The sequence below is a fragment of the Micromys minutus genome (assembly GCF_963924665.1).
Source record: "Micromys minutus genome assembly, chromosome: 12".
NCBI classification, from domain to species: Eukaryota; Metazoa; Chordata; class Mammalia; order Rodentia; family Muridae; genus Micromys; species Micromys minutus.
This window is the reverse complement of record NC_137981.1, coordinates 41,579,384-41,607,097: the sequence shown is the minus strand read 5'-3', so window position 1 is coordinate 41,607,097 and position 27,714 is coordinate 41,579,384. Positions and strand designations below refer to the sequence as shown.

The 27,714-nt window shown below is 36.9% G+C and overlaps 1 protein-coding gene across 1 annotated transcript in view; it reads right to left on the bottom strand.

Annotated features, from left to right (window-relative positions):
• LOC308428332 (small ubiquitin-related modifier 2-like) overlaps positions 1-27,403 on the bottom strand; it is a gene marked incomplete at both ends in the record, with an annotated part of 56,897 nt that extends 29,494 nt beyond the window's left edge. The window contains 2 exons of the mRNA XM_080926743.1: positions 18,848-18,899; positions 27,263-27,403. Of these exons, the coding sequence (XP_080782869.1) occupies positions 18,848-18,899; positions 27,263-27,403 (193 nt within the window). The remainder of the gene's footprint in view (positions 1-18,847; positions 18,900-27,262) is intronic.
• Between the last annotated feature and the right edge of the window lie 311 nt (positions 27,404-27,714).

The window sequence follows — 27,714 nt, the reverse complement described above, 5'->3', positions numbered from 1 at the left end:
GATTGTCTTGGTTTCCTTGGGATATACTCTTTCGCTTTCCTCTTGCCATTTTGTTGTCAGTGATATGTTCTTGCCTTTCCCTTGTATCTGGTCTGTGTCCTTGGATCTCCACTGTTCCAGGTGTCAGAAGGGCCGAGCCCTGTACTATGCCTCAGAGTCTTCGGGTGAGAACAGAAGTTCCAATGTTTTGTTCCTGGTCGCTGGCTCTGGCAGGGCAGGGCAGGGCAAGGCAGGGGGTGCACTTTCCGTGTGCACTCCGCAGAGATCTCTCTGCTCCCCTGCAGCCTAGGTCTCCCACTCACCATTTGTTCAGCCTTTATGTGCTGCAGTTCCGGGTAGCAGATGGGCCGGTCTCAGCTCTGCGTACTGAAGTCGCTGCTGGGTGGAAACAGAAGTTCTAATTTTTTGTTCCTGGTCCTGGATCAGGCACGGCAGGGCAGGGCAAGGCAGGGGGTGCACTTTCCGTGTGCACTCCGCAGAGATCTCTCTGCTCCCTGGCAGCCCAGGTTTCCCACCCACCAGTTGCTCCAAGTGTTTTCATTTTTGAGAATAGTTTTTGCTATCTTGTTTTTTTTTTTTTTCTTTTTCTTTTTTAACTCCAAATGAGTTTGGAAATTTCTCTTTCTAACCCTATGGAGAACTGAGTTGTAAATTTGATGGGGATTGCATAGAATATGTAGATTGCTTTAGGTTAGATGGCCATTTTTCTATGTTGATCCTTCTAATTCATGAGCATGAGAGATCTTTCCACCTTCTGAAATCTTTAATTTCCTCCATCAATGACTTGAAGTTCTTGTTATGCAGATTCTTCACTTCCTTTGTTAGGGTCACCCCAAGCTATTTTATATTCTTTGTGTCTATTGTGTAGGGTATTGATTCTCTAATGTTTTCTCAGCTTATTTATCCTTTGAGTGGAGGAAGTCTACTGATTAGTTTGAGTTAATTTTATATCGGGCCACTTTGCAGAGTTTGTTTATCAACTGTAAAAGTTCTCTGGTGGAATTTTTGGAGTCACTTAAGTATACCATTATATATCTGCAAATAGTGACATTTTGATTTTTTCTTTTGCACTTGTATCTGTTTGATCTCCTTTTGCTCTCTGATTTCTCTGGCTAGTATTTCCAGTCCAATATTGAACATTTAGGGAGATAGTGGGCATCCTTGTCTAGTCCCTGAGTTTACTGGAATTGGTTGAAGTTTCTCACCATTTAGTTTGTTGTTGGCTACTGATTTGCTGTATATTGCTTTTACTATGTTTAACTATGGGCCTTGAATTTCTGTTATTTTCAAGACTTTTAAAAATCAAGGTGTTTTGAATTTTGTCAAATGCTTTCTAAGCATCTAAAGAGATGGTCATGTGGTTTTTTCATTTAATTGGTTGTATAGTGGGTTTTACCTTGATAGATTTCTTTATACTGAACCATCCTTGCATCTCTGGAATGAAACCTACTTGATCATGGTGAATGATCATTTTGATGTGTTTTTGGATTCCATTTGCAAAAATTTTATTGGGTATTTTTACATCAATGTTCATGAGGAAAATCCGTCTAAAGTTCTCTTTCTTTGTAAGTAGGAATGGATTTTATTATGGCTTTGAAACATCAGTGGGGTAGTATTCCTCTATTTCTGTTTTTGAATTACTCTGTTTCTGTTTTTGGAGAATATTGGTATTAGGTCTTCTGTGAAGTTCTGATAGAATTCTGCTCTAAACCCATCTGGTCCTGGGCTTTTTTTGTTTGTTTGTTTGTTTGTTTGTTTTGTTTTGTTTTGTTTTGCTTTCCATTGGGAGCCTTTTGATGACTGCTTGTATTTCTTTAGGTGTTGTGGGACTGTCTATCTGATCCTGATTAAAAGTTGGGATCTGGTATCTGTCTAGGAAAATATCTGTTCCTCAAGATATTCCAGTTTTGTTGAGTATAGGCTTTTGTAGTAAGATCTTATGACTTCTAGAATTTCCTCAGTTTCTGATGTTATGTCTCACCTTTCATTTCTGATTTTGTTAAGTTGGGTACTCTCTATGTCTCCTCCAGTAATGCTGCCTAATGGTTTATAAATCTTGTTGATTTTTCTCAAATAATCAGCTCCTGTTTTTGTTAATTTTTTTGTATGGTTCTTTTTATTTCTATTTGGTAGATTTTATCTTTGAGTTTCATTATATTCTACTGTCTGCTTTTCTTGGATGTATCTGCTTTTGTCAAGAGATATCAGGTGTGCTGTCAAGAAGTTACTGTATGTTCTTTCCATTTTCTTTTTGGAGGTACTCAGAGCTGTGAGTTTTCCTCTTAGCAATGCTTTCTTTGTATTCCATAGGTTTGAGTATGTTGTGCCTTCATTTTTATTAAATATAAAATAGTTTTTTATTTATTTCTTCATTTCTTCCTTGACCAAGCTATCATTGAATAGAGCAGTGTTTAGCTTTCATGTGTATGTGGGTTTTGTTGCTTTTGCTTTTATTGAAGACCAGCCTTAGTCTAATGTGATCTGGTAGGATGCCTGAGATTATTCTGATGGTCTTGTATCTTTGAGGTCTATTTTGTGCCCTACTATGTGTTCAATTTTGGAGAAGGTGCCATGAGGTTCTGGGAAGAAAGTTTATTCTTTTGTTTTAGGATAAAGTGTTCTATAGATGTTTGTTAAATTCATTTGGTTCATAAATTCTGCTTTTTTCACTGTGTCTTTGTTCAGGCTCTGCTTCTATGATTTATCCATTGATCAGAGTTAAGTATTGAAGTCTCCTACTATAATTTTGTGTGGTACAATATATGCTTTTGGTAGTTTCTTTTATGAATGTGGGTACCTTTGTATTTGAAGCGAAGATATTCATGATTGAGAGTTCATCTTGATAGACTTTTTCTATGATGAGTAAAAAGTGTCCTTCCTTATGTTTTTTGGTTTCTTTTGGTTGAAAAATCTATTTTATTTGATATGAGTATGAATACTCCATCTTCTTTCTTGAAAACATTTGCTTGGAAATTTTTTCCCAACCTTTTATTCTGAGGTAGTATCTGTGTTTGTCTCTGAGATGAGTTTCCTGTATGCATCAAAATGTTGGGTCCCATTTATATTTCCTGTCTAATAGTCTATGTCTTTTTATTGGGGAATAGAGTCTATTGACATTAAGAGATATTAAGGAACAGTGATGTTTCCTGCTATTTTTGTTGTTAGAGGTAGATTTTGTTTGTGTGCTTTTTTCTTTGGAGTTTGTTGCAAGAAGATTAATTTCTTTTTTTACCTCTGGTGAGGTTTCCCTCATTGTGGTAGGGTTGTCCATTTATTATCATTTGTAGGAATGAGTTTGTGGACAGATGTTGTGTAAATTTGCTTTTTGGTGATTTGATTATTATGTGAATGGGGAAATTTTCTGTCTGGTTTAGTTTACTTGGAATTCTGTAGCTTTCATGTATGTTCCTGGGCATTTATTTTTTTAGGGAAGTTTTCTTTTAGAATTTTCTTTAAGATATTTAGTGGCACTTTATGTTGGGAATTTTGCTCTCTTCTATACATATTATCATTAGATTTGGTCTTCTCAGTTTGTCCTGCATTTTCTGGATCTTTGAGGTTAGGAACCTTTTTGCATTTTGCATTTTCTTTGACTGTTGTGTCAATGTTTTCTACAGTATCTTCTGCACCTGAGATTCTCATGTCTTCCATCTCTTCTATTTTGTTGACGATGCTTTTATTTATGACTTCTGATCTCATTTCTAGATTTTATATTTTCTTCCTACCTTTGTGATTTCTTTATTGTTTCTATTTCCATTTTTAGATTCTTGATTTTTTTCAACTTCTTTACCTGTTTGGTTGTGTTTTTTCTCTAGTTTTTAAGAGATTTTCTTGTGCTCCTTTTTTACTTACTTTTACCTGTTTACTTGTGTTATCTTGTATTTCTTTAATTACTTACTTCTTTCTTATAGAACTCTTATCATCTTCATGAGATGTGATTTTAAATCCTATTCCTGCTTTTCCAGTGTGCTGGGAGTATCAAGGACTTGCTGTAGTGGGAGAACTGTGTTCTGTTGATGCCAGTTAGCCCTGTTTCTGTTGATTTTATTCTTGTGTTTGACTCTCACCATCTGTTTATCCCTGGTGTTAGTTTGTTTTTGTCTTTTACTGGAGCCTTCCGTCCTGTAAGCCTGTGATCTTAGATGTGTCAGCTCTCCTGGGAGATTAGCTCTATCTGGGTGGGATTTGGGTACAGGGAGCTGTGCTACCATATTAACTCTGGGGTGTAGACGATTATCCATAACATCTGTCCTTAGTTGTTCCATGGTTCCTGAGTTCTGTGGTTTCCAGTCAGGTATCCATTTAGACAGTTACTGGAACAAAAATCTTTGTCTCACCTGTGGACTGAGGAGTACAGCACTTCTGTGAGACCAGCTCTCTCTGGGTAGGTTTTGCATCTTGAGAACTGTACCATTGTGTAAACTCCAGAGCACAGATGGAGACTGGAAGTTGAATATCTCTTAAGGGAGAAAAAGAAACATTGCTCCAACATCAGGTAGATTTTTATTTCATTTTATTTTTTTATTTTCTACTCTAACAGTAGTAGCAGAAAGATTTGTTGAAGTCTTGTTATAAGTACTAAGGCAATGTACTCAGTCTGAAACTTTAGGATTAGAATTTTTGTGGGCAAACCAGTCATGGATATCTTCTGTGTGGTACACCTACTTGCTGAGTTAGGTCTGCTGTGTGAGTAGGTATAGAGGTTCCTTGAGGACAGCTAAAGTGTCTGTGCTTTTATAGAAAGAAAGAAAGGTATGATTTAATATGTAGACTGAGACCTTAATTGTTCAGTATAAGAAGCTATGGGGAATATCTACCAGTGTATCTGCTCAAATTTGCAATATACAATCAAAGAGTCCCTTGAAGCCTACTTCCTTGTAACAAGTTGTAACAAGTGAGAGCAGATGGGATCAGTGTGAGTGCTACAGAGGCAGAGTAACTGAATAATATAAGTATACAACTCTCCCTATGAAGAGGCCACATAATCTGAAACAAAATTGACAAAATCCATTTCCAATGGACTGGCTTATAAGAAGCATTAGAAACACTTGCTAATTTCTTTCTAGTCCCCAACAATACTCTGGAATGGAAAGCTGGGAATATGAAAATCTGTGTTTGATTCCAGCTCACTGGGTCACTTAGAAGTTGGTTCACAGAAAAGTTATAAAAATACGGTGGTCCAGCAGAGACTTTTAATGGCTTTGTAGTGTTGGGACTTGATACATATGTAATAGTAGAAGCTTCTGTAGACTTGAATGACCTAGACCACTGTATGAAGCAAGTTTATAAGATGCTAGAGCACTTGAAAGGAAATGAAAAATGGGAGTAAATAGACAATAGTTTCTAGCAATTACTTAAAAATAAATGTAGTGGTATTTGTCTTGACTGAGAGACAGAATGTTAAGCCTATCTTTGGTTGGGTAAAATAAGAACATGTAAAATACCCTACTCTGAGTAAGCTGATATGTGTGCAAGAGTGTAGATTGCTTAGTGGCTATAATGAAATTACAAAATTATTAGAGTTTTTAAAACTTTGAGATTTTTTTCTTTTTGCTCAGCTGAAAGCACATCATAGCCCAGTACAGCTTGTGACCAGGCTGTTTCTAAAGCATAATCATCGCATTATTGAGAGCTACAGAAGGTCCTTCTCCCCATCCATGTTGCTTTGCCCAGCATTGCTCTTCATTGAACAACTGATGCAAGTGATGATATGTTTCCAGGATATATTATATTTTAATAATTCATTTTTAAATATTCCCTTAGGTTCTGGCTACTAAGAACAGTCTGCATTCACTTGGTCACTGTCAACAGTGGGCCTTCAAGTTACTTCCCCATGCTTACCTCCATGGACTCACTGTTTTTCATGAGATGGTGGCTTGAGATCTTGCTTTATTATCCTGTCTGACATATGTAAAATGTTTTCACTACAGAGATGAGCCAAAGATAATCTAGGAATTACTTTACATATTTAGGACAGCCTTATAATGGCATTGAGGTCCACCCAAAGTGATAAGAATTAGAGACCAATTTATATGAACTACACAGACCAAGAATGGCTATAAGGTACCTGGGAGAAATATGGTAAGAGGACTGAGATAAGCTGACTCCATGACATGCTTCAACTTGGCAGTTCAGTAGAGTAGGCTTAGATCTCTGCTTCTAAGAACTAAGGAAGTCCAGACAAATCAGTTACTGAAAAATTCCTAGGCCTTGGGCAATCAATCAGAAACTGACCTTGGCCTGAGGCAAGGGCAATGGGTCAGTAACAGTTTCCAGGCTTCCACAACAATAATTTCCAGGCATAAACCCCACAGAAATGGATTTGGAATATCCATAAATACAAAGTCAATGCATTAAGATTAAAAATCACCTTCCCTTTTCTGGAATTTAATACACTTTAAGTTATACTATATTGGGCCTGTAAGTTCACTTGGGGGGATCTTCATCTTTGTAAATGGTAGATCCCAGCATGCCAAATATCTGTAGAGTAAAACTCTTTGCTTTTGCAGACTATTTGAGTCCAGGGTAGCATTCCTTGGTGACTCATGGACCCTTACCATGGTTCCATAAATCATTCTTGACAAAGTTATTTAAAGAAATTTATAACAGCCAATACCTGTAAATATTAATGAGCTGCAAGTATTCTTGGGACTCCTTGGATACAATTCACAGATCACATGAAGCTCAAGAAAAAGGAAGACCAAACTGTGATGCTTCAGTCCTTCTTAGAAGGGAAAACAAAAATATTCACAGGAGGAAATACTGAGTCAATTGTGGAGCAGGACTGAAGGAAAGGCCATCCAGATCTCCATCTGGGGATCAGTGTATAACTGAAGGATTCTATATCCTACTACACAGGTACACCCATCTATGGTATGGCTGCTTAATAAACAATGCCTAAGGGATGTACTTTATCAGCAAATGTAGGGATGATTAAAGCAGGGAATTTTACAAATGGACTTTTATTCAGCTATAAAAAAATAAATGTATGAATTTTGCAGATTAATGGCTGGATCTGGAAAACAAGTATCTGAGCAAGTGAGCAAAATGACCTGGTCCAGAGGACCAATGTCACATATTCTCTGTAGAGATCGAAGTGTAGAAAGTGGCTTTGCTTGTTAGGGCTTTTATAAGTGCCCCATGAAAGCGAGAAAGCATAATATAGGTAACAAGAAAACAGAGAGAAAATCTGGGATGGAAAGGTTTAGATGGCCTCCTTTCCTGTCCCTTCCTACACCTGATCCTGACTGTCCCTTCATTATCCTCCATATCTCTCCTCTTCCTCCCAGTTCCCTCCATCCCTCTGTCCCCTATGACTATTTTATTCATCCTTCTAAGTAAAATCCAAGTATAATTTCTTGAGTCTTCCTTCTTGTTTAACTTCTTTGGGTCTCTAGGGTGTATTATGGCTGTATTTTATGGCTAATATCCACGCATCAGTGAACACATACCATGCCTGTTCTTCTGGGTTACCTCAATCTGGATGGCATTTTCTACTCCATCCATTTTTATGCAGAATTCACAATGTTCTTGTTTTCAAGAGAACCACATTTCCTGTATCAATTCTTCAGTTGAGGGGCATCAGAGTTGTTTCTAGTCCTTTGCTCTTACAATTAAACTTATTATTAATAGAGCTAAAGCAGTTGCCCAGTTGACATTCCCCAACAGGGCTGACCTGTCTGGCGTCAGTGGAAGAGAATGTGTCTAATCCAGGGTGGAATAAAAATGGGGTGTGTATGTTTCTCTATGAGAGGAAAGGGGAAGGGTAAGGAAGGAGGGACTCTGGGAGGGGGACTGTTTGGGTAGTAAATGAATAAATAAAATTTTAAAAAGAAAGTATTAATATAAAAGGAGGACATATAAAGAGCCACATAAAAACCTACTTTGTTAGTCAATTAAAAAATATAAGACAAAATGTATGTGTCCCACATGGCTGGACAGTGTTTCCCCTAAAAGCCATAATATGAGTCTGAGGACATTTTTTTTGTTGTTGTTGTTGTTGTATTTATGGATGTGAGCATTTGCAGACATTGTTTCCTGAGATTCAGATACTGTGTTCACTTGATATCTCTTCAGTCATGAAAGCTGTTGTTTTAGAAATAGAGTTGACTGCCTAAATTTCTGAGGTAACTGTAGGAATATTACAAATTTTGAAAATTCAGTTTTCCAAATTTTAGAGATCGAGTAGATATTTTCTAGATCTCTTCTAAAAGTTAAGTGGAGTCTTAAAATCCATTGAATCATTAGTATTTACATGTATAAGTTATTTCTGGACCTCACCTGCAGGAAAGAAATGTGCACAGCTTGCCTGGAAGAGCAGGATGATCAATTGTCCAAGACAGCAGCATTTTGTCACATCTGATGATGCAGAAACATTGCTCTTTGGAAATCATTAAGAAGAATTCAGGCCAATAGGAGAAAATTCTCTATGTGTCAACTATTTTAATCAGTGTAAAACCTTTAGAGTGGTGGTGACAGAAATATATCCTTGAGATAAGGATGGATAAGAAGAAGCCCTCTTTCATTTTAAATTTCTTGTGCAGATTTGCCCAGTACTGTTAAAATAAACTCTTATTTATATAACATGTGTGTGTGTGTGTGTGTGTGTGTGTGTGTGTGTGTGTGTGTGTTTGTGTGTGTGTGAGAGAGAGGGGGGGGAGCAGGTTACAAGTAACCTCTGTAAATGGATAGCTATTTGAAACTTGTTAGAAGCACAGCAGAGAAATTCAATATAGCTTTTAGCATCCTGGGTTTTTCTCCCTGTCCTTTCAATCTTTTTGAGAGAAGCCATCTATTTGTTCGATAAATATTTCCTGACTTTCCTGCCCTATGTCTGACACAGAAGTCATAGTGATGAACATTGCAGTATTAACCATGGATTTCATGTTCTTTCTTTGTTAGCTTTTGAATGAATCTGTTTTCTGTTGCCAATAACTCAATGATAAAACTTAGAGGTGTGAGAAAGAAGAGAAGTTCTTAGCTCACATACTGTGAGTTTCAATAACCATCTTCTTGAGCTGAGGCATCGCAGGAATCACATGGCAGAAGCCTTAGAACATACGTGTGTCTGAGTAGATAACCTTCTGGTCTTTATCCTTATTCAAGCAACATGAAGGTTCAGTCATCTAAATGCTATCTTGAGGTATTTTTCTAATCCCCAATTCAATGAGATAAAACCTTTTCTTGATACCTCCAAATGTAGATGGACATTTAAGAAGCCTTGTGAGACTAATATACCACATGTGAGCCATAGCCAACGTGTTACTGAAGGACATGCAATAGCAAATGCAAGAAAATTGTTTCAAGAATCTTTTCTGTGCAGCACGGTACACAGAGAGAATGTTTGGGATATGTGATCTAATAGAGGAGCAAACAAAACTGAGTACAATTGAGCAAGCTTCCAGCAACACTGCCTGCTCTGACTCTGAAGACCTGGAATGAATATGAGGTTTTCTTGTACAGCAACTGCTCTTATGCATCCATTTCCACCTGTGCCATCTATGTCATCCATGAACATGGGCATAGATAGGCTGTCCGAAGGTCTGTTGCTCTAAAATGTAGGAACAAAGGTTTCTATTTTCCCTGTAGTTGCTATATACCCATGCACTTTCAGTGACTCTTATTTCCCTAGTCACCAACAGTAATTTGGTCTTTCCATGGTTTTCAATATATTTTTCCATCTCCCTGGAGCACTATAAGAATTACCTTCTTTTATGCCTTATTCTGTAAAAGGCACCTTCAAGGTCCAAGGAGGAAAGGTGCTGTGTGTAATACAAGTAATCTTATACTGCTGCATTGCAGGAATATTTCAATGAATAATCTTTAAAATATGGTGAGAACTACAGAGGGCAGGTGCTATTGTCCTTTTCTTCTGTGTAACTAGGCTCATAAACAAAAGTGTATATCTCTTTTCACAAGGGTGGGATTAATTATTATGTATCTAGGACTGAAAAAATAGCTGAAGTAAGTGAAATTCAAAGACATTGTTTTGACGATAGTCTAATAAATTTTATTGTGGGTTACATTTCAGAAAGTTCACTGATGTGGGAAGGTAGTAGCTATGATCTGGTTGATAATAACTATGTATCATTTGGAGACTCACAATCTGCTATTTCTATATATATATATATAATTAAATTGGGGACTTGCTTACAATTTTCAGAGGTTTTGAGTATAATTCATATAGTGGAGATCATGAGAACACTCCAGTAGGCATAGTAGTAGAGATTTCTACATTTAGACCAGCAGGTAGCAATAAGAGAGTGTAAGGGTGGTTTGAATGCTAAGGTCCTGCACACAGTTGAGTTTTGATTTATCAGTAATGACACCATGGGCAAATTACTGGACAGGGGGCCAATTCTGGGTCACCTCAGTAAAGCAGCCAGATGCAGAAGAGAGAGGAAGGAAGCATTTGCCATGTTTTTGAGAGAGAAAAGCCAAGCTGCCATGTGAGATTTCAGACAGAGTGGCTACAGGCAGACTGTTGGATGTATTGAGCTGTGACTAAATATAACTGAGTAAGGTGAGGGCAGGTGAACAGGTAAGGAGCTAATACTATTGATAAGAGCGTGCTTCCATAGGCAGAAAATAAGTAGCACCCCAACAAGTGTTCCCAAAGGACAAGTTGGAATTGAAGAATTATGTACATCTATGTTTTTCAACCATAGACCCAATATTCTCTGGGTGAGAGATGATAGTGTGGTCCATTCCTAGAACTTAGGTGGGATAGCAAAAGCTACATGCAAGAAGCTACACACAACAAGAAAGAAATAAAATGGGCTTGGCTTGTGCCTTTGAAACCACAAAGATATGGTCACCCATGCTGACACATTTCTTTCAATAAGGTCATACTTTCTAATCCTTTTAGATTAGTGTTGCTCCCTAAGACTTCAAATATATGAAACTATGGTGCCCATTATTATTCAAATCACCACCTACATTATTTTGATTCTATATAAATCTAAATATTCTAGTATATATATATGATACAAAAAAGGGTAGACCTTTGACAAATATTTGTTGAATGGATGTGTTACTATATTAGTCCTGTTAGATATTTGTGAAATGGTATTGACATCCTGTAATCCTAAAGTATAAATCATAAACAGCACTTACTCAAAGGACAACTGATAAATTGCAGTCATTAATATATTAATGTGGGAAAGTAGTCAAGACAATCAGTTCGTGTCCTATGAAATAATACTATTTCAGATGCTAGCAGAGATAATCTGTGAAAGAACTTCATGGATTATACTCTAAACTTAAGTGTGTAATATTTAATGTATTTTTAACTGTCAAGTATAGATTGTTTATGTAGCTGGCTATGATGTCATGGTTGATGGTACTCCATTAGAAACATTTTGGTTATCAATGTATAGAATAATGGAGTCTATTTGATCCTGAAAAATTGCTTCACAGAAGAAAGTTAATAAATACATGTGACAGCTTTCTACCCAAGATGGTTGTGATGGTTTGAATAGAGTTTCATTATTAGTAGGAATGGACTTGTTGGGGTAAGTGTGCTCTTGTTAAAAGAAGCATGTCTCTGTGGGGGTGGGATTTGAGGTCTCAAATGCTTAGTGGTATACAGGCCTTTTTTTCTGCTGCCTTCCCATTAAGAAGTAGAATTCTCAACTTCTTCTCTAGCTCCATGTCTACCTACATGCTGCTATGCTGCCCCATGATGAAAAGGTACTAAGCTTTTGAACCCAGCCCCAATGAATTGTTTTTATTTATTAGAGTTACCATCCTGTTTCTTCATGACAATAAAAACCTTAACTCTGACAATGGTTGTACAGTAGTTTAAATATAGCATATGCATTCTTGCTTTGAGATACTCCAGAAAAGTTTGTAATTATTAAAGCAAACTTTAATCCCTAGTCTATAAAATAAATTTTATTATTCTTGACACAAATCAAACTAAGAAAGTCAAACTAATCAGCATGGTGGAAGCTGGTTTTGTAGTTAAGAATCTATTAATTTTGCCTCCATTTCTGAAACTTCTATTTCTTTTTATATCTCATGACAGAGTCTCTCTGGGTAATTATGATTGTAGAAAAATATTATTTTGAGAATATTTTTCAAAAACTGAAACCCTGTTTGAAATTTTAAAGAATTCAAAATTTGTGTGTGTGTGTGTGTGTGTATGTGTGTGTGTGTGTGTGGTGTGTGCGTGTGTGTGTGTGTGTGTGTGTGTGTGCATGTGCTATTTAAGGAGAACAAAATTAGGCTTTGTAAAAATGCATTTCAAAAGAAGATAAACTGGGGCATAACTGGGTAAAGACTGGGTTACAGTCACTTAGGATGTGTATTTTGCAAGATTTTTGCCTGTACATAAATTCTTATAAATGAGAAATTTGTAGAATTTGTTTACAATAAACAGCTTCTATGTTTATATAATGTTTGCTAATATCTTTGGAGAAGCTTCTCAGGTGTAGATAAAGTATACATGAATTAGTCACTGAAAACCTTGGCCTATCTAATTTTGTATAGAATGTTTTCAAGGCAAACCTATAAGTTAATAGAATGTGCATTGTTTGTTGCTAATTTGTATCCCTTTAGTCAAATTATTATTCATAGTCTATTTCAAAAGCCTTGACTTTAAATATAACTAATTTTTTATTCTCATTCTCTAAAATTTACCAATTATAAAACTGGTAGTCCTGAATACTCTATTTTCTTTAAAGTATTTTTATATTTTCTGTATTTACATTTCAGATGTTATCTTCTTCCCCTAATCCCATCCCCCCTCCCCCTCCCATTGTCTCTATTAAGGTGTTTCCTTGCCCAACCACCCTGTCCCTCCTCAACCCCTTGGCATTCTCCTACACTGCAAAAAGCAGCCTTCCCTGGACCAAAAGCCTCTCCTCCTATTGATGCAATAAAATGCTATTCTCTGCTACATATGCAACTGGGGCCATGGGTCTCTCCATGCGAACTCATTGGCTGATGTGTTAGTCCCTGTGAGCTGTAGTGTGTTTGGTTCGTTGATTATTTTGTTTTTCCCATGGGGTTGCAGACCCTTTTAGCTCCTTCATTCCTCTTTCTAGCTCCTTCATTGGGGTCCTCCTGTTCAGTATGAGCGTTAGTATCCTTCTCTGTATCAGTATGTTTCTGGCATAGCCTCTGAGGAAGTTCCTGCCAGGAAGCACTTCTTGGCATCAGTAATAATAGTGCTTGGGTTTATTGGGTGCATTTGGGGTGGATCCCCAGCTGAGGCAGTTTCTGTATGATCTTTTTTCCAATCCCTGCTCTTCTATTTGTCCCTTTATTTTCTCTCATGAGCGTTTTGTTCTCTCTTCTAAGAAGGGCTGTGGCATCCACTTTCTGGTCTTCTTTCTGTTTGAGTTTCATAAGTTCTGTGAATTGTTTCTTGGGTATTCTGAGTTTTTTTGAGCTAGTATCAGCTTATCAGGGAGTACGTACAATGAGTGCTCTTTTGTTACTGGATTACCTCACTCAGGATGATAGCTTCATGTTCCATCATCCATTGGCCTAAGAATTTCATAAAGCCATTTTTTAATAGCTGGAATATTTTATTTTCATGCATGTATTTATTTATTTGACTGGTGGAGAGAAGGGTTTGTTATATATCCCTTTCTCACAATATAATGCAAGCCAACTATCACCTTATGTAGCTCCTGGTTCAATCTCCCAGATACTTGAATTCTAGGGAAAAGCAACCATATGTAGCTGGCCTCTTTTGTTTAGTAATAGTCAAGTTCACATAACAACTGACATATTAATACAGTGTAAAAATGTTCTTTTCTTTATTTAGAGAATATTGAGATGATTAAATTGTTTCTTAAATCACAACCAAAAATGTTTTAATACATAATACCAAAACAGTTATGGAATCATAAGTCTCATGAATAAGGGTAGTGTATCTAATATTGTTTACCCTAAGAAAATGAAAGTTCTTCAATGAGGACACCTATATATCTTTTGGTGTTAGATACAGGTAAAATAAGACATGGAATGATGGCGTTTGAACACGTTTGTCTCCTACACACTTTAGAAGAGGCCCTGTATATATGTGTAGAAGCTACAATACAATAAAGCTGCATAAAACGCATGCTGGTACAGAGAAGCTAATAGGAATCATTTATTTTCCTAATGGCTTTCTTTCAGCAGACCCTGGCCTTACTGAGAGAAGCCCTGTTACCTAAGCTGTCATTTCGCATGATCTCAGGATATGAGAGAAATGACAGAGTGCAGCCTTGTGCACTCATTGTAGAATATACTTTCTTTTTTTAGTTCTAAATATCTCATCATTTTTATTCTTGTTTTCCTTTGGCTTTAATGGACTAAAGTTTGATTCAAGGTAAAAACTCATCCAAATGGGAATTATACACTGGAGAAATATTTACAACAGACAGTGTAATCTTTCAAGGTGAGAACATTAGATTTTCTTCCCTTATCCAGACAGTTGAAATTGATACAGTGCATATATCCTTCTCCCCAGGTCACAGTATAAGAATAATATCATTTGGTTTACAAATTATACCTTGGGAATCCGACTTTATTTGGTATTGAGCTAAAGATGGGTTGATACTCTTTTGGCAGTTAACAGAGCAAGTATCTTCTATGCCCTTAGGTCCCGAGGAATAATGAGGAGTTTAGGATTAAATGGCATCCTTATGCTTGAAGTCTGGCTGTAGCTCCCCATCCCTTTGGATGCAGTTCAGTTCTGTCTCTATGACCACAGAGTCATAGCCGACCCTGGCATGCATTCTCTATTAATTTGCCTTCTATCAAACATCCTGTTCACTTGTTACCAGGGTTGTTTCTTATCAGTCCTCTCACACATCTCCCTGGTTCTGTTCTTTCCTTGTGTGACTTGTCTCATCCATTTATCTCACTGGTCTTTCTTTATGAGTTCATTTTGATTGAAATGTATTATTCTATATTAGTCAGATATTAATTTAATCAACTTTGCCTTTGAGAGGTTAAGCGCCTACCTATTCCAGGGAAACTTTCAGAGGAAGCAGAATTATTTTTTATTTATTTTAAAATTATTTTATTGAATATTCTCTGCATTTATATTTCAAATGTTATCCCCTCCCCCATTCCCATTGCCCCTCCCCGCTTGCTTCCATGAAGGTGTACCCTCTTCCAATCAACCTCTCCAACCTCAGTGCCTAGGCATTCGCCTACCCTGGTAAAAGTCACCTTCACTGAACCAAAGGCCTCACATTGATGCCAGACAATGCTATCATCTGCTACACATACAACTGGAGACATGAGTCTCTCTATGTGTGCTCAGTGGTTGGTGTTTTAGTCCATAGGAGTGGTTGGGGTTTGGTTGTTTAATAATGTTGTTCTTCCCATAAGTGTGCAAACCCTTTCAGCTCCTTCAGTCCTTTCTTTAGCACCCTCATTGGGGCCCCTGTGTTCAGCCTGATGGTTACCTGAAAGCATCCTCAACTGTGTCTTTATGACTCTGGCAGAGCCTCTGAGGAAGCATCTGTATCTGAAAACAGAATTTTAATTATTTGTCTATACTTAGGACAAGCATTGGGAAACATAGATCTATTTGTAACAAGGACTAATTAATTTTGAAAAGTCTAGATTTTTCACAAACTTCTACATAGTTTGATAGTCTGTAGATATAAAGAGTTCTTTTACATTCCCCAAGAGCAGTTTCTGCCTGTTTAAGTGTTACAGAGACAAAGTAAGCAACAGTAACTCAAGGAGACTCATACAATATGGTGCTAAGGGGAGTATCTTTTGTTCCTTTTTTCTATTTTATTAATTATTTTCAAAACAGTTTGAGATTTAAATATCCAAATTTGGTTTTTCAAATTCTTACAACTTACATGTTTTCTTGACAAAGTAACCCATGAGATCATCACTCCATCATGGAATAATTAGGAAGAAGAAAGAAATTAATAAAATATTAAAGATGATAATGAAAGATGTCTTTTAATCTTAGAGAACATGTTGAAAGTTTTTGCTATACAACTTTCCTTTGGCTATACATGGTTGTTATCTTAATGTCATATTTGATTTAAGTCCTCAAGAAGAAATGTATCAGAAATAAATATAAATGTATCCATGTTGTAATATACAGTATCTTATTCTAAAATTTAACTAACATGACAAAAGGTTATGTCATAGAATGCTACCAGAAAGTAATAGATATGCATTTGACATGCTTCTAAATATACACTATCAATCCCAGCTTCAAGATGATGAGGCACTTAAATTATGAGTTTAATGCCAGCTTTGTTTGCATAATGTGTTGGGTTGAGAACCACATCATAAACAAACTAATAATACAAAGAAAATGTGAAAAAAAGTGAAGGTGGATCTTTAAAGAGATAATAATGTAATGTCCCATATGAAATTAAATGAATTTCATATTAAGTTAATAACTCTGAGAACAAATTAAGTTTTTTTAGAAATATGACTTAAAAAATTGATAAATTATGGTGAAAATGGGGGAAACTTAAGGAGAAACTGAAAATTGAGAAAAGAACAAGAAAACAGTCACCAACCTTTGGAACAATAAGACGAAAAATTTTGATAAAATGTGCATTTTTAAGAAAATCAGTGTTTTGTTATATTTTTATATGTTGCATTATTCTACTATGCTATATATACTATACTATACTTCTACAGTACAGAAATAGTTTAATTATTTAGAGTATCTTTATTAATTAAGTAAACAAATGAAAGTATCTTCCAATTTAGGTACTATATTGAGAAGAGCTGTTTTCTGCTATACATCTATCTATATCTATGCTATAGCTGATATTCCAATATTCTATATGCACTCATATCATTTACAGTTCTCCAAATGAAAAGTCTGAGGTCAGATAAACCCATTGCACTGATCCATGGAAAGGGTCCAGTGGTAGATAGCACCATGGAGGCAGACCGATCATGGCATGTGAGAAAATACAAGCTCTTGGAGACTTAACTAATATTGCAGGTGACTTAAAGCTTTCTTGTATGATATGACATTCATTCTTTTTAAAAATCATGTATCTATTCATTCCCTTTATAATCTAATATAAGCCGCTCTTCTCCTCCTAGTACCCCATCACTTAAGTCCTCCCTCATTCTCCCTTCAGTTTCTCTTTTTAGAAGGGGAAATCTCCTCTGAGTGCCCTCATCCCCACAGAGACATCAAATCTCTGGGGACTAAGCACATCCTCCCCCACTGAGGTCCGACAAGGCTATTCATTTGCGGACACAGGATCCACAGTCAAGCAGGAAGGCAGAGAGGCAACAGGTTCGAGGGCAGCCCCTGCTCCAGTTCTTTTGGAGACCCACATGAAGACCAAGCTGCTCATTGGCTACATATGTGCAGAGGGCCCAGGTGCAGTCCATGTTCACTTCTTGGTTGATGATTCTGTCTTTCTGTCTGCGGGAGCCCCCAAGATTGCTCTGTTTGTCTTGCTGTGCAGTTCCTGTCCCCTTCACATCCCTTAGAGTTCCATCTAAGGTTTGGATGTCTCAGCATCTGTTTCCATTGGTTGCTAGGTGGAGCTTCTCAGAGGGTGATTATGCTAGGTTCCTGTCTGCAAGTATAATGGAGTATCATTAATTGTGTCAAGAATTGGTTCTACCATGCCCTGGGGAGCAAGTGAATCCTTGCTAATCTAAATATCATCCAAACTGAAGCTTTCAACGCAAAGTTTTTCTATTAAAAATCGGTTATCCAACACCAAGTAATCATAGGCTTAGAGGGGTTTTGCATTTGCTCTATTACAGAGCATGGCCACTAGGGGAGGCAGAATGAGGGAAGTTTGATTTTATCCCATGCCGCTGTTGGGGTGGGGTCCCTTGGATTTCAAGGAGGTTATAAGCCACATTATTTTATTCTTGTGACAAATTATGTTACTCTTTTATAAAGACACTTACAGTTATACACCTGTTTCAAGAACTAAATAATTATTATAAATATCACTTTTCATAACAAATTTGTTTCCTTTTAATCTCAGGCCTAGTATTCCCTCCCTTTTCTCCTCTAAGTCCTTTTGCCTATATCTGCTCATCCACCCATTCTCCTTTTCTCTTTAGAAATCAAACAACCCTGGCATATCAAGTTGCAGTAAGAGTAGGCAGACCCTTTCTTTTTTTTTTTCTTCTTCCAGATTTTAAAAGCATTTTTGCATAAGACTATATGAATATATTTTTCGCAGTACTTGACCTTTTCCTTTTGAGTGTAGAGGAGGCAGCCCAATAGGAGGAGAGAATCCCAAAGTAAGTTAATACAGTTAGACACAGCCCATGTTCCTGCTGTTAGGAGTCCCACTTGAAGACCAAGCAATACAAATGGAATATATATGCACAGGGCCTAGGTTAGTCTCATGCATGCTCAAAGATTGGCTCTGTGAGCCTCTATGGATCATAGGTTCAGATTAGTTGATTCTGTATGCTTTCTTGTGATTCTCCTGATCACTCAGGTTCATATTATTCTTCTCTCTCTTCTGCAGAATTCCCCAAGCTTCTCCCCCAAGCAGTGGGTCTCTGCATATTTTCCCATAGGTTGCTGAATGAAGCCTCTGCCATAAAAATTATCTTGGGCTACTGTGTCCAAGTATAGCAGAATACCCTTAGCAGTATAAGTGTACAATATCATTTTTAAGGGCTTTAGACATATATTAAACGCGAACACCCACTGAAAATAGTTTCAGTATACACATCTTCCATTAAGAAGGGATGACAGACTGATTAACACTTTAGCAGAACATAGAGAGGTAGGAATGTTTTCTGGAGTGGCAATATTCATGTACAGCATGGAGTGAATCCTTCATGAGAATAAAAAAGCCTGAGATGACAGTGGAGGTAAACAAGAGACATGTACGGTCAACATCTCTACATTAGAAATACTTACTGTAGCCAATCGAGAGGATGAAGACAATCTCCACAAGAGAAACACTTTTATTCTGTAAGATCAATAAAAAGTACATGTGAGTGTATACACTTGGGAGATGATAGGATACAGTGAATTTTAGTAGAGCTAAGGTAGAAGTGGAAGAACAGCCTGTCTTGAGTTTCTGTTGGGTTTGTGAAGGAAACTTGGCCTCTCCATTAAATAAAGAGATAGGCAATGTAGGAAGCTGCTCCCATCCTGCTCCACCTTTTGTTTCTTTCTGGTTTTAAGTGTCACTCATCTAGTCCTGCATTACTACTAAGGTTTTACAGGTTATTTTTTGTTTGTTTGTTTGTTTGTTTTTTGTTTCTTTGTTTGTTTGTTTGTTTTATTCCTCACTACTAAGTCTTTCAGTTTTTAGGTATCCAAGTCACTATTTTAGAATATTGAAGTTAACAAACTTAAAACCATGAAGCTAAAAATATCAACTATTTTTTCAGCCACATAGTCTTACTGAATCCTTAGGTCGCATTTATGTGTTAAAGCCCTTTACAGTGAACACTTAATCCTCAAAGGATCTCTTTCAGAGACTCTCAAAATATTTTACTATAGTAATGAAATTCATCTCACACCTCCTTAAGGAAGTATGCAAATTATTTCCCTATTGTATAAATATGGTCCCATATTAAGTTTCTGCTTCATAAATATGGCATAGTCAGAAGCACAGGTACTCATTAAGTGTCTGTTTCTTACTTTTATTGTGATATGTGATTGTTTATTAGCCTCAATACGATGCTCTGCCAGAAAGAGAACTGTCAATTTCATAAAATTCATTGACTAAAACATAGAACTTGGATCATAAAAGTAAGAGTGGAGGGGAATTGACAGATACTTGTAAATTTCATGCACATTATCTCTTATTCTCAGGCACTAATGCAGGTATAAATTAAGCAGAATTATGCATACACATGAGGAACTCGCATGTGGTGATAACAGTAAAGTGGGATTCAAATGGATGAAGATGTCTTTAACTAAATTCCATCTATAAAATAAATAGATGTAAACTGCACATTGATCACAGCAAATGTTTGTGTGCTGATCCTTCTCCATTGTGAGTTATAAACACCTCAGCAATGTACCGGTTTTATCTTCCCATGAAGATGGAAAATCACAAAGTATTTACTGTAGTTATATTCCATAGTGGAACTTAAAGATATTGTTCGATTGTTCTACATGAAACTCATGTTATCTTTCTTAAGAGAAACCTGTGAAATATTAAGGAACTCTGAGTGGTTTACTTTGAAGAACATCAAGAGCAGAAATGAAAATCAAGGCCATTCTTTTCACTATTTCTCAGAGCTGTATTCCCTTATGTGATCTGTGCATACTAACTGTTGTGGAGACCAGGTGATTCTAATTCTGTATGGCCTTCACTGTAAATCTGTGTTATGGAAAATACAATTAAAGAAAGTGAGAATGGCACCCTCTTTCGTTGGACTGATGTTGGGGGTTTGAGTTAGGTGCATTTGTGAAAGTTCCTATCAAATTGTAGATTCTATATGTGGTATCTTGTGGGAGTAGTGTAAACAGAAATCTGTTGTATATCAGCCTTCTGAAAACATCAGATAGTAGTGAATTTTACTATACAAAGGAAATACAAAGTGAAAACATGAATAAGTAGATTTGATATTTAGTATACATAATTATACATATGTATATGTGTGTATATGCCGGCAAGAATGATCTTTCAAATGCACAATCACACATACATTATTTTAACTCTCATAAATATACCACAATAAATTTCATGATATTTTATAAATCAAGTAGCTATTACTTATGGATGGCCAGAATCATAAAGGTACAAGGAAGTTTTTAGTTTGCCATATGCAATTGTGACTCAGAATGTTGTAAAAATATTAGGATATGAATTGAATAGTAGTATATCAAACCTTGTCACCCACATAGGTGTGCAAATTTGGTCTACCCAACAAAGTCAGTACAGGTAAAAGAAAACAGGTTAGCAGTTTAGATAAATCTTTGCACAGTGTATTTATTGAGGGTATTCTGGGACAGGAATTTCTCATTCTCACTCCAGGCTTGTCTGACAAGCACTTAGCACAGCCGACTTGGAGTACTGCAAAAAAAGACTGCGAAGAATAGAACTTGTGTTCAGTTATGGGGCATCCAGAAAATAAAACGCGATTTTGCTACCTAACTTAATTTATCTTCTTTTCCTGAAAAAACTTTTTACCAAATTGGATGCCCCTAAAACTGTTTACTCAAGGTTAAGAAGTAATTAAAGATTTAAAGGACATAGTATTTTTAATAATCCACAATTAAAGTAATTGTCAGATTTGTCTAAAAGCATGTACTTTGTTTCTACACTAGAAGATATCGAAAGTGGATGGTAGTCTTAATTTTGGATGATGTAGATATAATGTAATATAATATAATATAATATATTGTAATGTAATGTAATATAATATATATATGTGTGTATGTATGTACATATATACATATGGATGATGTAGATATAATATAATATATACATATATATATGGTGGGGGTGGGGATGTGTTATATATTTCTATATAGGGTTGGAAAATTGTGCAGCTATGTTCAAGTTATTATCTGGGGCTCAAATTTAAGAAAACCACTTTGTTTCCATGAATCAATAGGTGCCACAAGATTTCATTGTGTGTTGTAAATGTTCCCTTATGCCTTAGCTTGTCAACAGAAGTTCCTGTAGTTTGTTATATATCATAGCATAAAAGCATCTTTTCCAGATTGTTTTGTGTTCAAATAGCAATATTTCTGGCCCTTTTGGAATGACATGTTGTTTAGATCTCAGAGCTCAGGCAACCCGCTGGACTTGGGAAGAAGATTGTGATTTAGTAGGCAATATATTTGCCACCCTTGTAAAAATTGGAATGCCACTTTTGAACTTTAACAGAAACTATTCTGTGTCTTTAAGTATTAGACTATTAATGAACTATATATGGTTATGATTCATCAGTCTGCCTTCTACTGAACTGAAAGGTCAGAATTCTGTCTTTAAGAAAAAATTTATTGGTCAGAGATGACATTTTAGTTTGTCACTATTACTTAAAAAGATGATAGCCTAGTGGTATTTGCATGCTAAATTTATACACACATGGTAATAAGGCTACTGTTTCTGTTCATGTAGAAAACACACAAATATAAATGTCGAGCTTTATGTGGTTCTGTTACAATACGAATGCTCATTTGTGACAATTGGGATGTATCACTTAACAACTGAAAAGTGGACCAAGCTTGGTTTAGATTTATTTTTTATTTCCAAGTATTATGTTTTATAATGTGCATCTGAGTTTGTTTGCCAACAGGATTTTAACTGGTTACATACAAAATGGTCATTAGAGCACCGTTCTATTAAAATTACCATCTTTTCTTATTTTTTGTCATTTTTCTTTTGCTTTTAGCCTATAAGAAGCAAGAATTCATCTTTATTTCCAAGCTTGCTAACAGTCAAACAAGCCCTTAGTTTAGGATTTTTAAAAAGACCTGAATCTTTGAAAGCATTTACAATTTTACATGTGCAATTCTAGACTCATCGTGTGGCAGGGAAGACATGGCAGCTTCATAATTTTTACTTCAGCCTCTTCTTCCATTCTTTGTACCCACAAGAAATACATATTTTTTCACCCAGGAGCTTTACAAAATAGAAATTTTCTAATAGAAAGGGAAGCTGAGAATAAGGGCCAAAAGTGATTGCCACATGTTCTGAGGTCCTGAGGAGTAGGACCAAAATTTCAGAAGAGTATCACAGGATTCCATAACAAACTTTTATGTGTATAAAACATATTCAGTGCCAAGGAGCAGCCTTGGCGTGGAGAGGGGTGCTGAAGGAAGAGGTGTCTGAGAATGCAGTGTATATATGTGTTCTGTTCTGCTCTGGACAGCATGTTCTTGCTATTCTCAAAACTCTTTTGTTGAGGCAGCTGTCCCTGCTAGCAAAAATTCCAAATGTTATCAGGATAGCTCACGAATCTGCTGTGGAAAATGATTGGATCTTTTGACCAAGTCAGAAATGCTGTTAAAATTTTGTGGAGAGCTGTTTTTGCTCTCCAGAGATCTCCAGATGATTCTGCTCTCACTAGAGAAAAGCCAAGGATCACTTATCTTGTTCTAGCTGATCTAATGCAGACCAAAAGCCCAGTTTTCTACTTACATATCAATTCAACAATTTACTCCAGGATCTTTTATGATTGTTCTGTGAAACACTATCCTGTGATCCCAGCCCTCGGATTATTAGGAAACAGCAAATGCATATTTTCTTTTTCTTTAATTGAACAACTTTATTTTAAAAAAAAGATAAATGAACAACTTTTAAGCATTTTTTGCATAAAAGTAAATGAATACATGTTTTTCAGTGCTTGGCTTTTTTTTTTAAAGGTTTGATAGTGTGCACTAAGATCTTACTAGTTACAATGAGTATAAAGTACATGTAAAACAGGATGTAACCTGGAATTTGTCAAAGTTTTCTTGGTGTGTAAGGATTAAGCATAATGGTTTTTTCTTTTCACTTTTTTTTTCTTTTCTTGAACTTCATATAGTCTGTATGTTGTTTCTGAGGTATTCGGAGCTTTCTGGGGTTAGTACTCAATTATCAGTGACTGCATATTATGTCTGTTCTTTTGTGACTGGGTTATCTCAGGATGATATTTTTTAGATGCATTCATTTTCTTAACAATTTCATAAAGTCATTGTTTCTGATAGCCAAGTAGTACTCCATTGTGTAAATATATCACAATTTTTGTATCCATTCATCTACTGAAGGACATCTGGGTTCTTTCCAGCTTCTGGTTATTATAAATAGAGCTGCTATGAACATTGTGGTGCATTTGTCTTTGTTGTATGTTGGAGCTTCTCTGTGATAAATGCCCAGAAGTGGAATAGTACTATGTCCAATTTTCTGAGGAATCGACAGACTGATTTCCAGAGTGGTTGTACCAGTTTACAACCCCACCAACAGTGGAGAAGTGTTTCTCTTTCTCCACATCCTTGCCAGCATCTGCTGTCATCTGAATTTTTGATTTTGGCCAATCTGACTGATTGAGGTGGAATTTCAGGGTTGTTTTGATTTGCATTTCCCTGATGGCTAATGATGTCGAGCACTTCCTTAGATGCTTCTCAGCCATTTGATATTCCTCAATTGAGAACTTTTTGTTTAGCTCTATACCCCATTTTTTAATAGGGTTGTTTGATTCTCTGGCATCTAGCTTTTTTAGTTCGTTGTATACCTTGGGTATTAGGCCTCTATCTGATGTGGGGTTGGTAAAGATCTTTTCCCACTCTGTTGGCTGCCGTTTGTTTTCTTGACAGTGTCCTTAGCCTTACAGAAACTTTGCAATCTCATTAGGTCCAATTTGTCAATTTTTGACCTTAGAGCATGAGCCATTGGTTTTCTGTTATTCTCTTACAACACTGCAAAGGAATTCAATGTAATACGTTGATTGCATTTTCCCCTTTCTCTAGTCCTCCCTGTTCCTACCTGTGACTCCTCCCTTCTGGATCTACTCCCTCTGTTTCTTACTAGAAAAGAACAGGCTTCTAAGAGATTTTAAAAGGTATAACAATTATCCTGTGAAATAAAACAAAGACCATCAGACTGAAGTAGAAAAAGGCAAACAAACAGAGGGAAAAGAACCCAAATAAAAGCACAAGAATCTGAGAGCTATTTTGCCTGCCTCTGTTTTGCCTATGCTAAAAGCCTGCTCTAAAATTAACATTTCTGAATTCATGATTTTAGAGTTCTTTCCCATACACTTAATGGCTGTCCTGAATGTCCTCCGCATTTAACATTTTTGCAGAGACATAGCCACTCCTTTGACTTCCTGGACTCATGTTGTTTTTAATTCTCATGGGATCATTGACATTAACAGGAGGGGGGTATTCCTTGGAGGAATGCGAAATTTGTACAATATTACACAAACAAACTTACTCCCACTGCAGTCATTGACACCCCTGGTGACTCACACCTGGGGCAGGAACCATGTCATTATGTCCCCACCAGGGTCAAACTGGGCACTGGAATTTAGTTTAGCATTTTTAAAGAACACCTGGCTGCAAGAATCAGTGGCATCTGGTTTTTGGGGTTTAATTTGGATCCTTTTCCTTTTGCTGCATTACCTTGTTCTACCTAGATTTGATGGTTATTGTTTTATTGTACGTTTTATCATCCTGCTTTTAAAAACTCTCTTAGAAGCCTGTTCTTTTCCAGTGAGAGATAGAAAGGGGGTGGACCTAAAGGGAAGAAGAGTTAGGAAGAAACTGGGAGGAGTAGAAAGAGGGGAAACTGTATTTAGGACATATTGTATGAGAAAAGAATCGATGTTTAATAAAGTTGTAAGGTGGTCAGAGACTCTCAAGTCCCCAAGGGCTTTGGAGATGGAAATAGTAAGTTTGAAGAAACAAAATTCGGCAGGGACAGCTTCTCCTCAAAACCCAGGCAGAGGAATAGAATAAGGCATTTAATCCTCACATTAAACAAAGAGGAGGGTGAAGGGAACCCTTGAATACTTTTTATTCACATCATCTTATTTTCATCACGAGTAATAGGTTTTATTGCTTCAAAGATACAGGTTGCTTTCCTGATTGTAGATGCTTTTCCTCTATATGTTTGCCATGTGTCATAGGAAGAATCGAGCCAGAATAATGCTGGGTAAGCACAATCCACTGACCGAAAAAGAAGATAGATTGGTGCAGTGGCCTGCAATTCCAGCACTCTGGAAATTGAAGCAGGTGAACCATTCAGATTTTAGGCAATTGTGGCCAGTACTCTACAATCAGGAACATTTAAAATAAAGACTAGCTTAGAATGTATAGTCCTTGATGACCTAAAGACAAAGTTGTAAGAACTGTATCAAGAACATCATGCCTTAAGTTAATGGTTCCTCAATATAGAAAAAAAAAAGATGTTTATTTGTTGCATGAGATTTCAGCTACCCTGATTTGTGTTCCTGGGTAGGCCCCACTAATAGCCACCTACCCAGGGTCTTATTTGATCTTCAGTTTAAAGGCACACAAACACACACACACACACACACACACACTAGTCTATTTCTCTTAATTTGTTTATTGGATGTATTTTATTTACATTTCAAATGTTATCCCTTTTTCTCGTTTTGCCTCCATAAACCCCTTATCCCATCCTCCCTCCCCCAACTTCTATGAGGGTGCTCCTCCACCCACCTACCCACATAACATCTCCTGCCTCCACACCTTGAAATTCCCTTACACTGGGGCATCTAGTCTTGGCAGGGCCAAGGGTTTCTCCTCCCACTGATGCCCAGCAAAGCCATACTCTGCTACATATGAAGCTGGAGTCATGGGTCCATCCATGTGTACTCTTTGGATAGTCCTTGGGAGCTCTGGATTGTTGGTATTGTTGTTCTTCTGGGGTGGCAAACCCATTCATCTCCTTCAATCCTTTCTCTAAATTCTCCATTAGGGAGCCTGTTCTCAGTTCAATGGTTGACTGTGAGCATCTGCCTCTGTATTTGTCATGATCTGTCAGAGCCTCTCAGGAGACAGCTACATCAGGCTCCCGTCAGCATGTACTTCTTGGCATCAGCAGTGTTGTCTGGGTTTGTGTCTGTATGTAAGATGGATTGCCAGGTGGGGTAGTCTATGGATGACCTTTCCTTCAATCTATACCACAAACTTTGTCTTTGTATTTCCTTCTGTGACTAGCTTTTGTCCCCCCTTCTAAGAAGGACTGAAGCATCTGTACCTTTTTCTTCCTTTTTTTAAGCTTTATATGGTCTGAGAATTGTATTTTGGCTAATCTGAGTTTTGGGCTAATATCCACTTATCAGTGAGTGCATACCATACAATGTATGTTTTTTATGATTGTGTTACCTCACTCAGAATAATATTTTCTAGTTCCAACTATTTGTCTAAAAAATTGATGAAGTCATTGATATTAATAGCTGAGTAGTACTCCATCATGTAAATGTACCACATTTTCTGTATCCTTTCCTCTGTTGAACCACATCTGGGTTCTTTCTGGGTTCTGGCTATTATAAATAAGGCTGCTATAAACATAGTGGAGCATGTGTCCTTGTTATATATTAGAGCATCTTTTGGGTATATGCCCAGGAGTGAAATAGCTGGGTCCTCAGGTAGTACTATGCCCAAGTTTCCAAGGACCGTCCAGACTGATTTCCAGAGTGGTTGTACCAACTTACAACCCCACCATCAATGGATGAATGTTCCTCTTTCTCCCTATCCTTGCCAGCACCTGCTGTCACCTGAGTTTTTTGTTTTTTAAGATGCAATACTGGCTTAGTAGCTATACATGTCTAGGCTACCCTCACTAGGGTGCTCTTCCTTCTGGCATTCTTGGCTAAACATCTTCCAAATCTAACTTTAACTTTGCTGCCCAGTTACCTTCTGTGATGCACACTGAACGTTGCTGCCCAAGAAATTTCCAGAGTGCCCTTCTGTGGGCTGCTTTCCTTTTCTGCCTACATTTTGGTTTATCTTCTCTTCAACAACTATGGTGATCTTCTCTCCTTCTCTTTGCATCATAGCACGTGCAGCTCTAAGGGTTCTGCTCTATCTCCATTTTCCCAAATGTTGGCCTCTGGTAATATATATTGATCAATCAGAAACCAACTGGGGACAAAGACCTTTTTCATTAGTAAACCCATATTAAATATGATTAAATCAAAGCACCTGGGCTACTCCCCTACATTTATTGGGTGGAATGATCTCAATTTGGCTTGATTCTAGAAAATTGAAATATAGTTCAAGTTGTCTGCTTTTAAGGTTGCATAAAGATTTAAATACATAACTCTATATCAGCTTGGTTGATTACCTTGATATAAGCCACTATATAC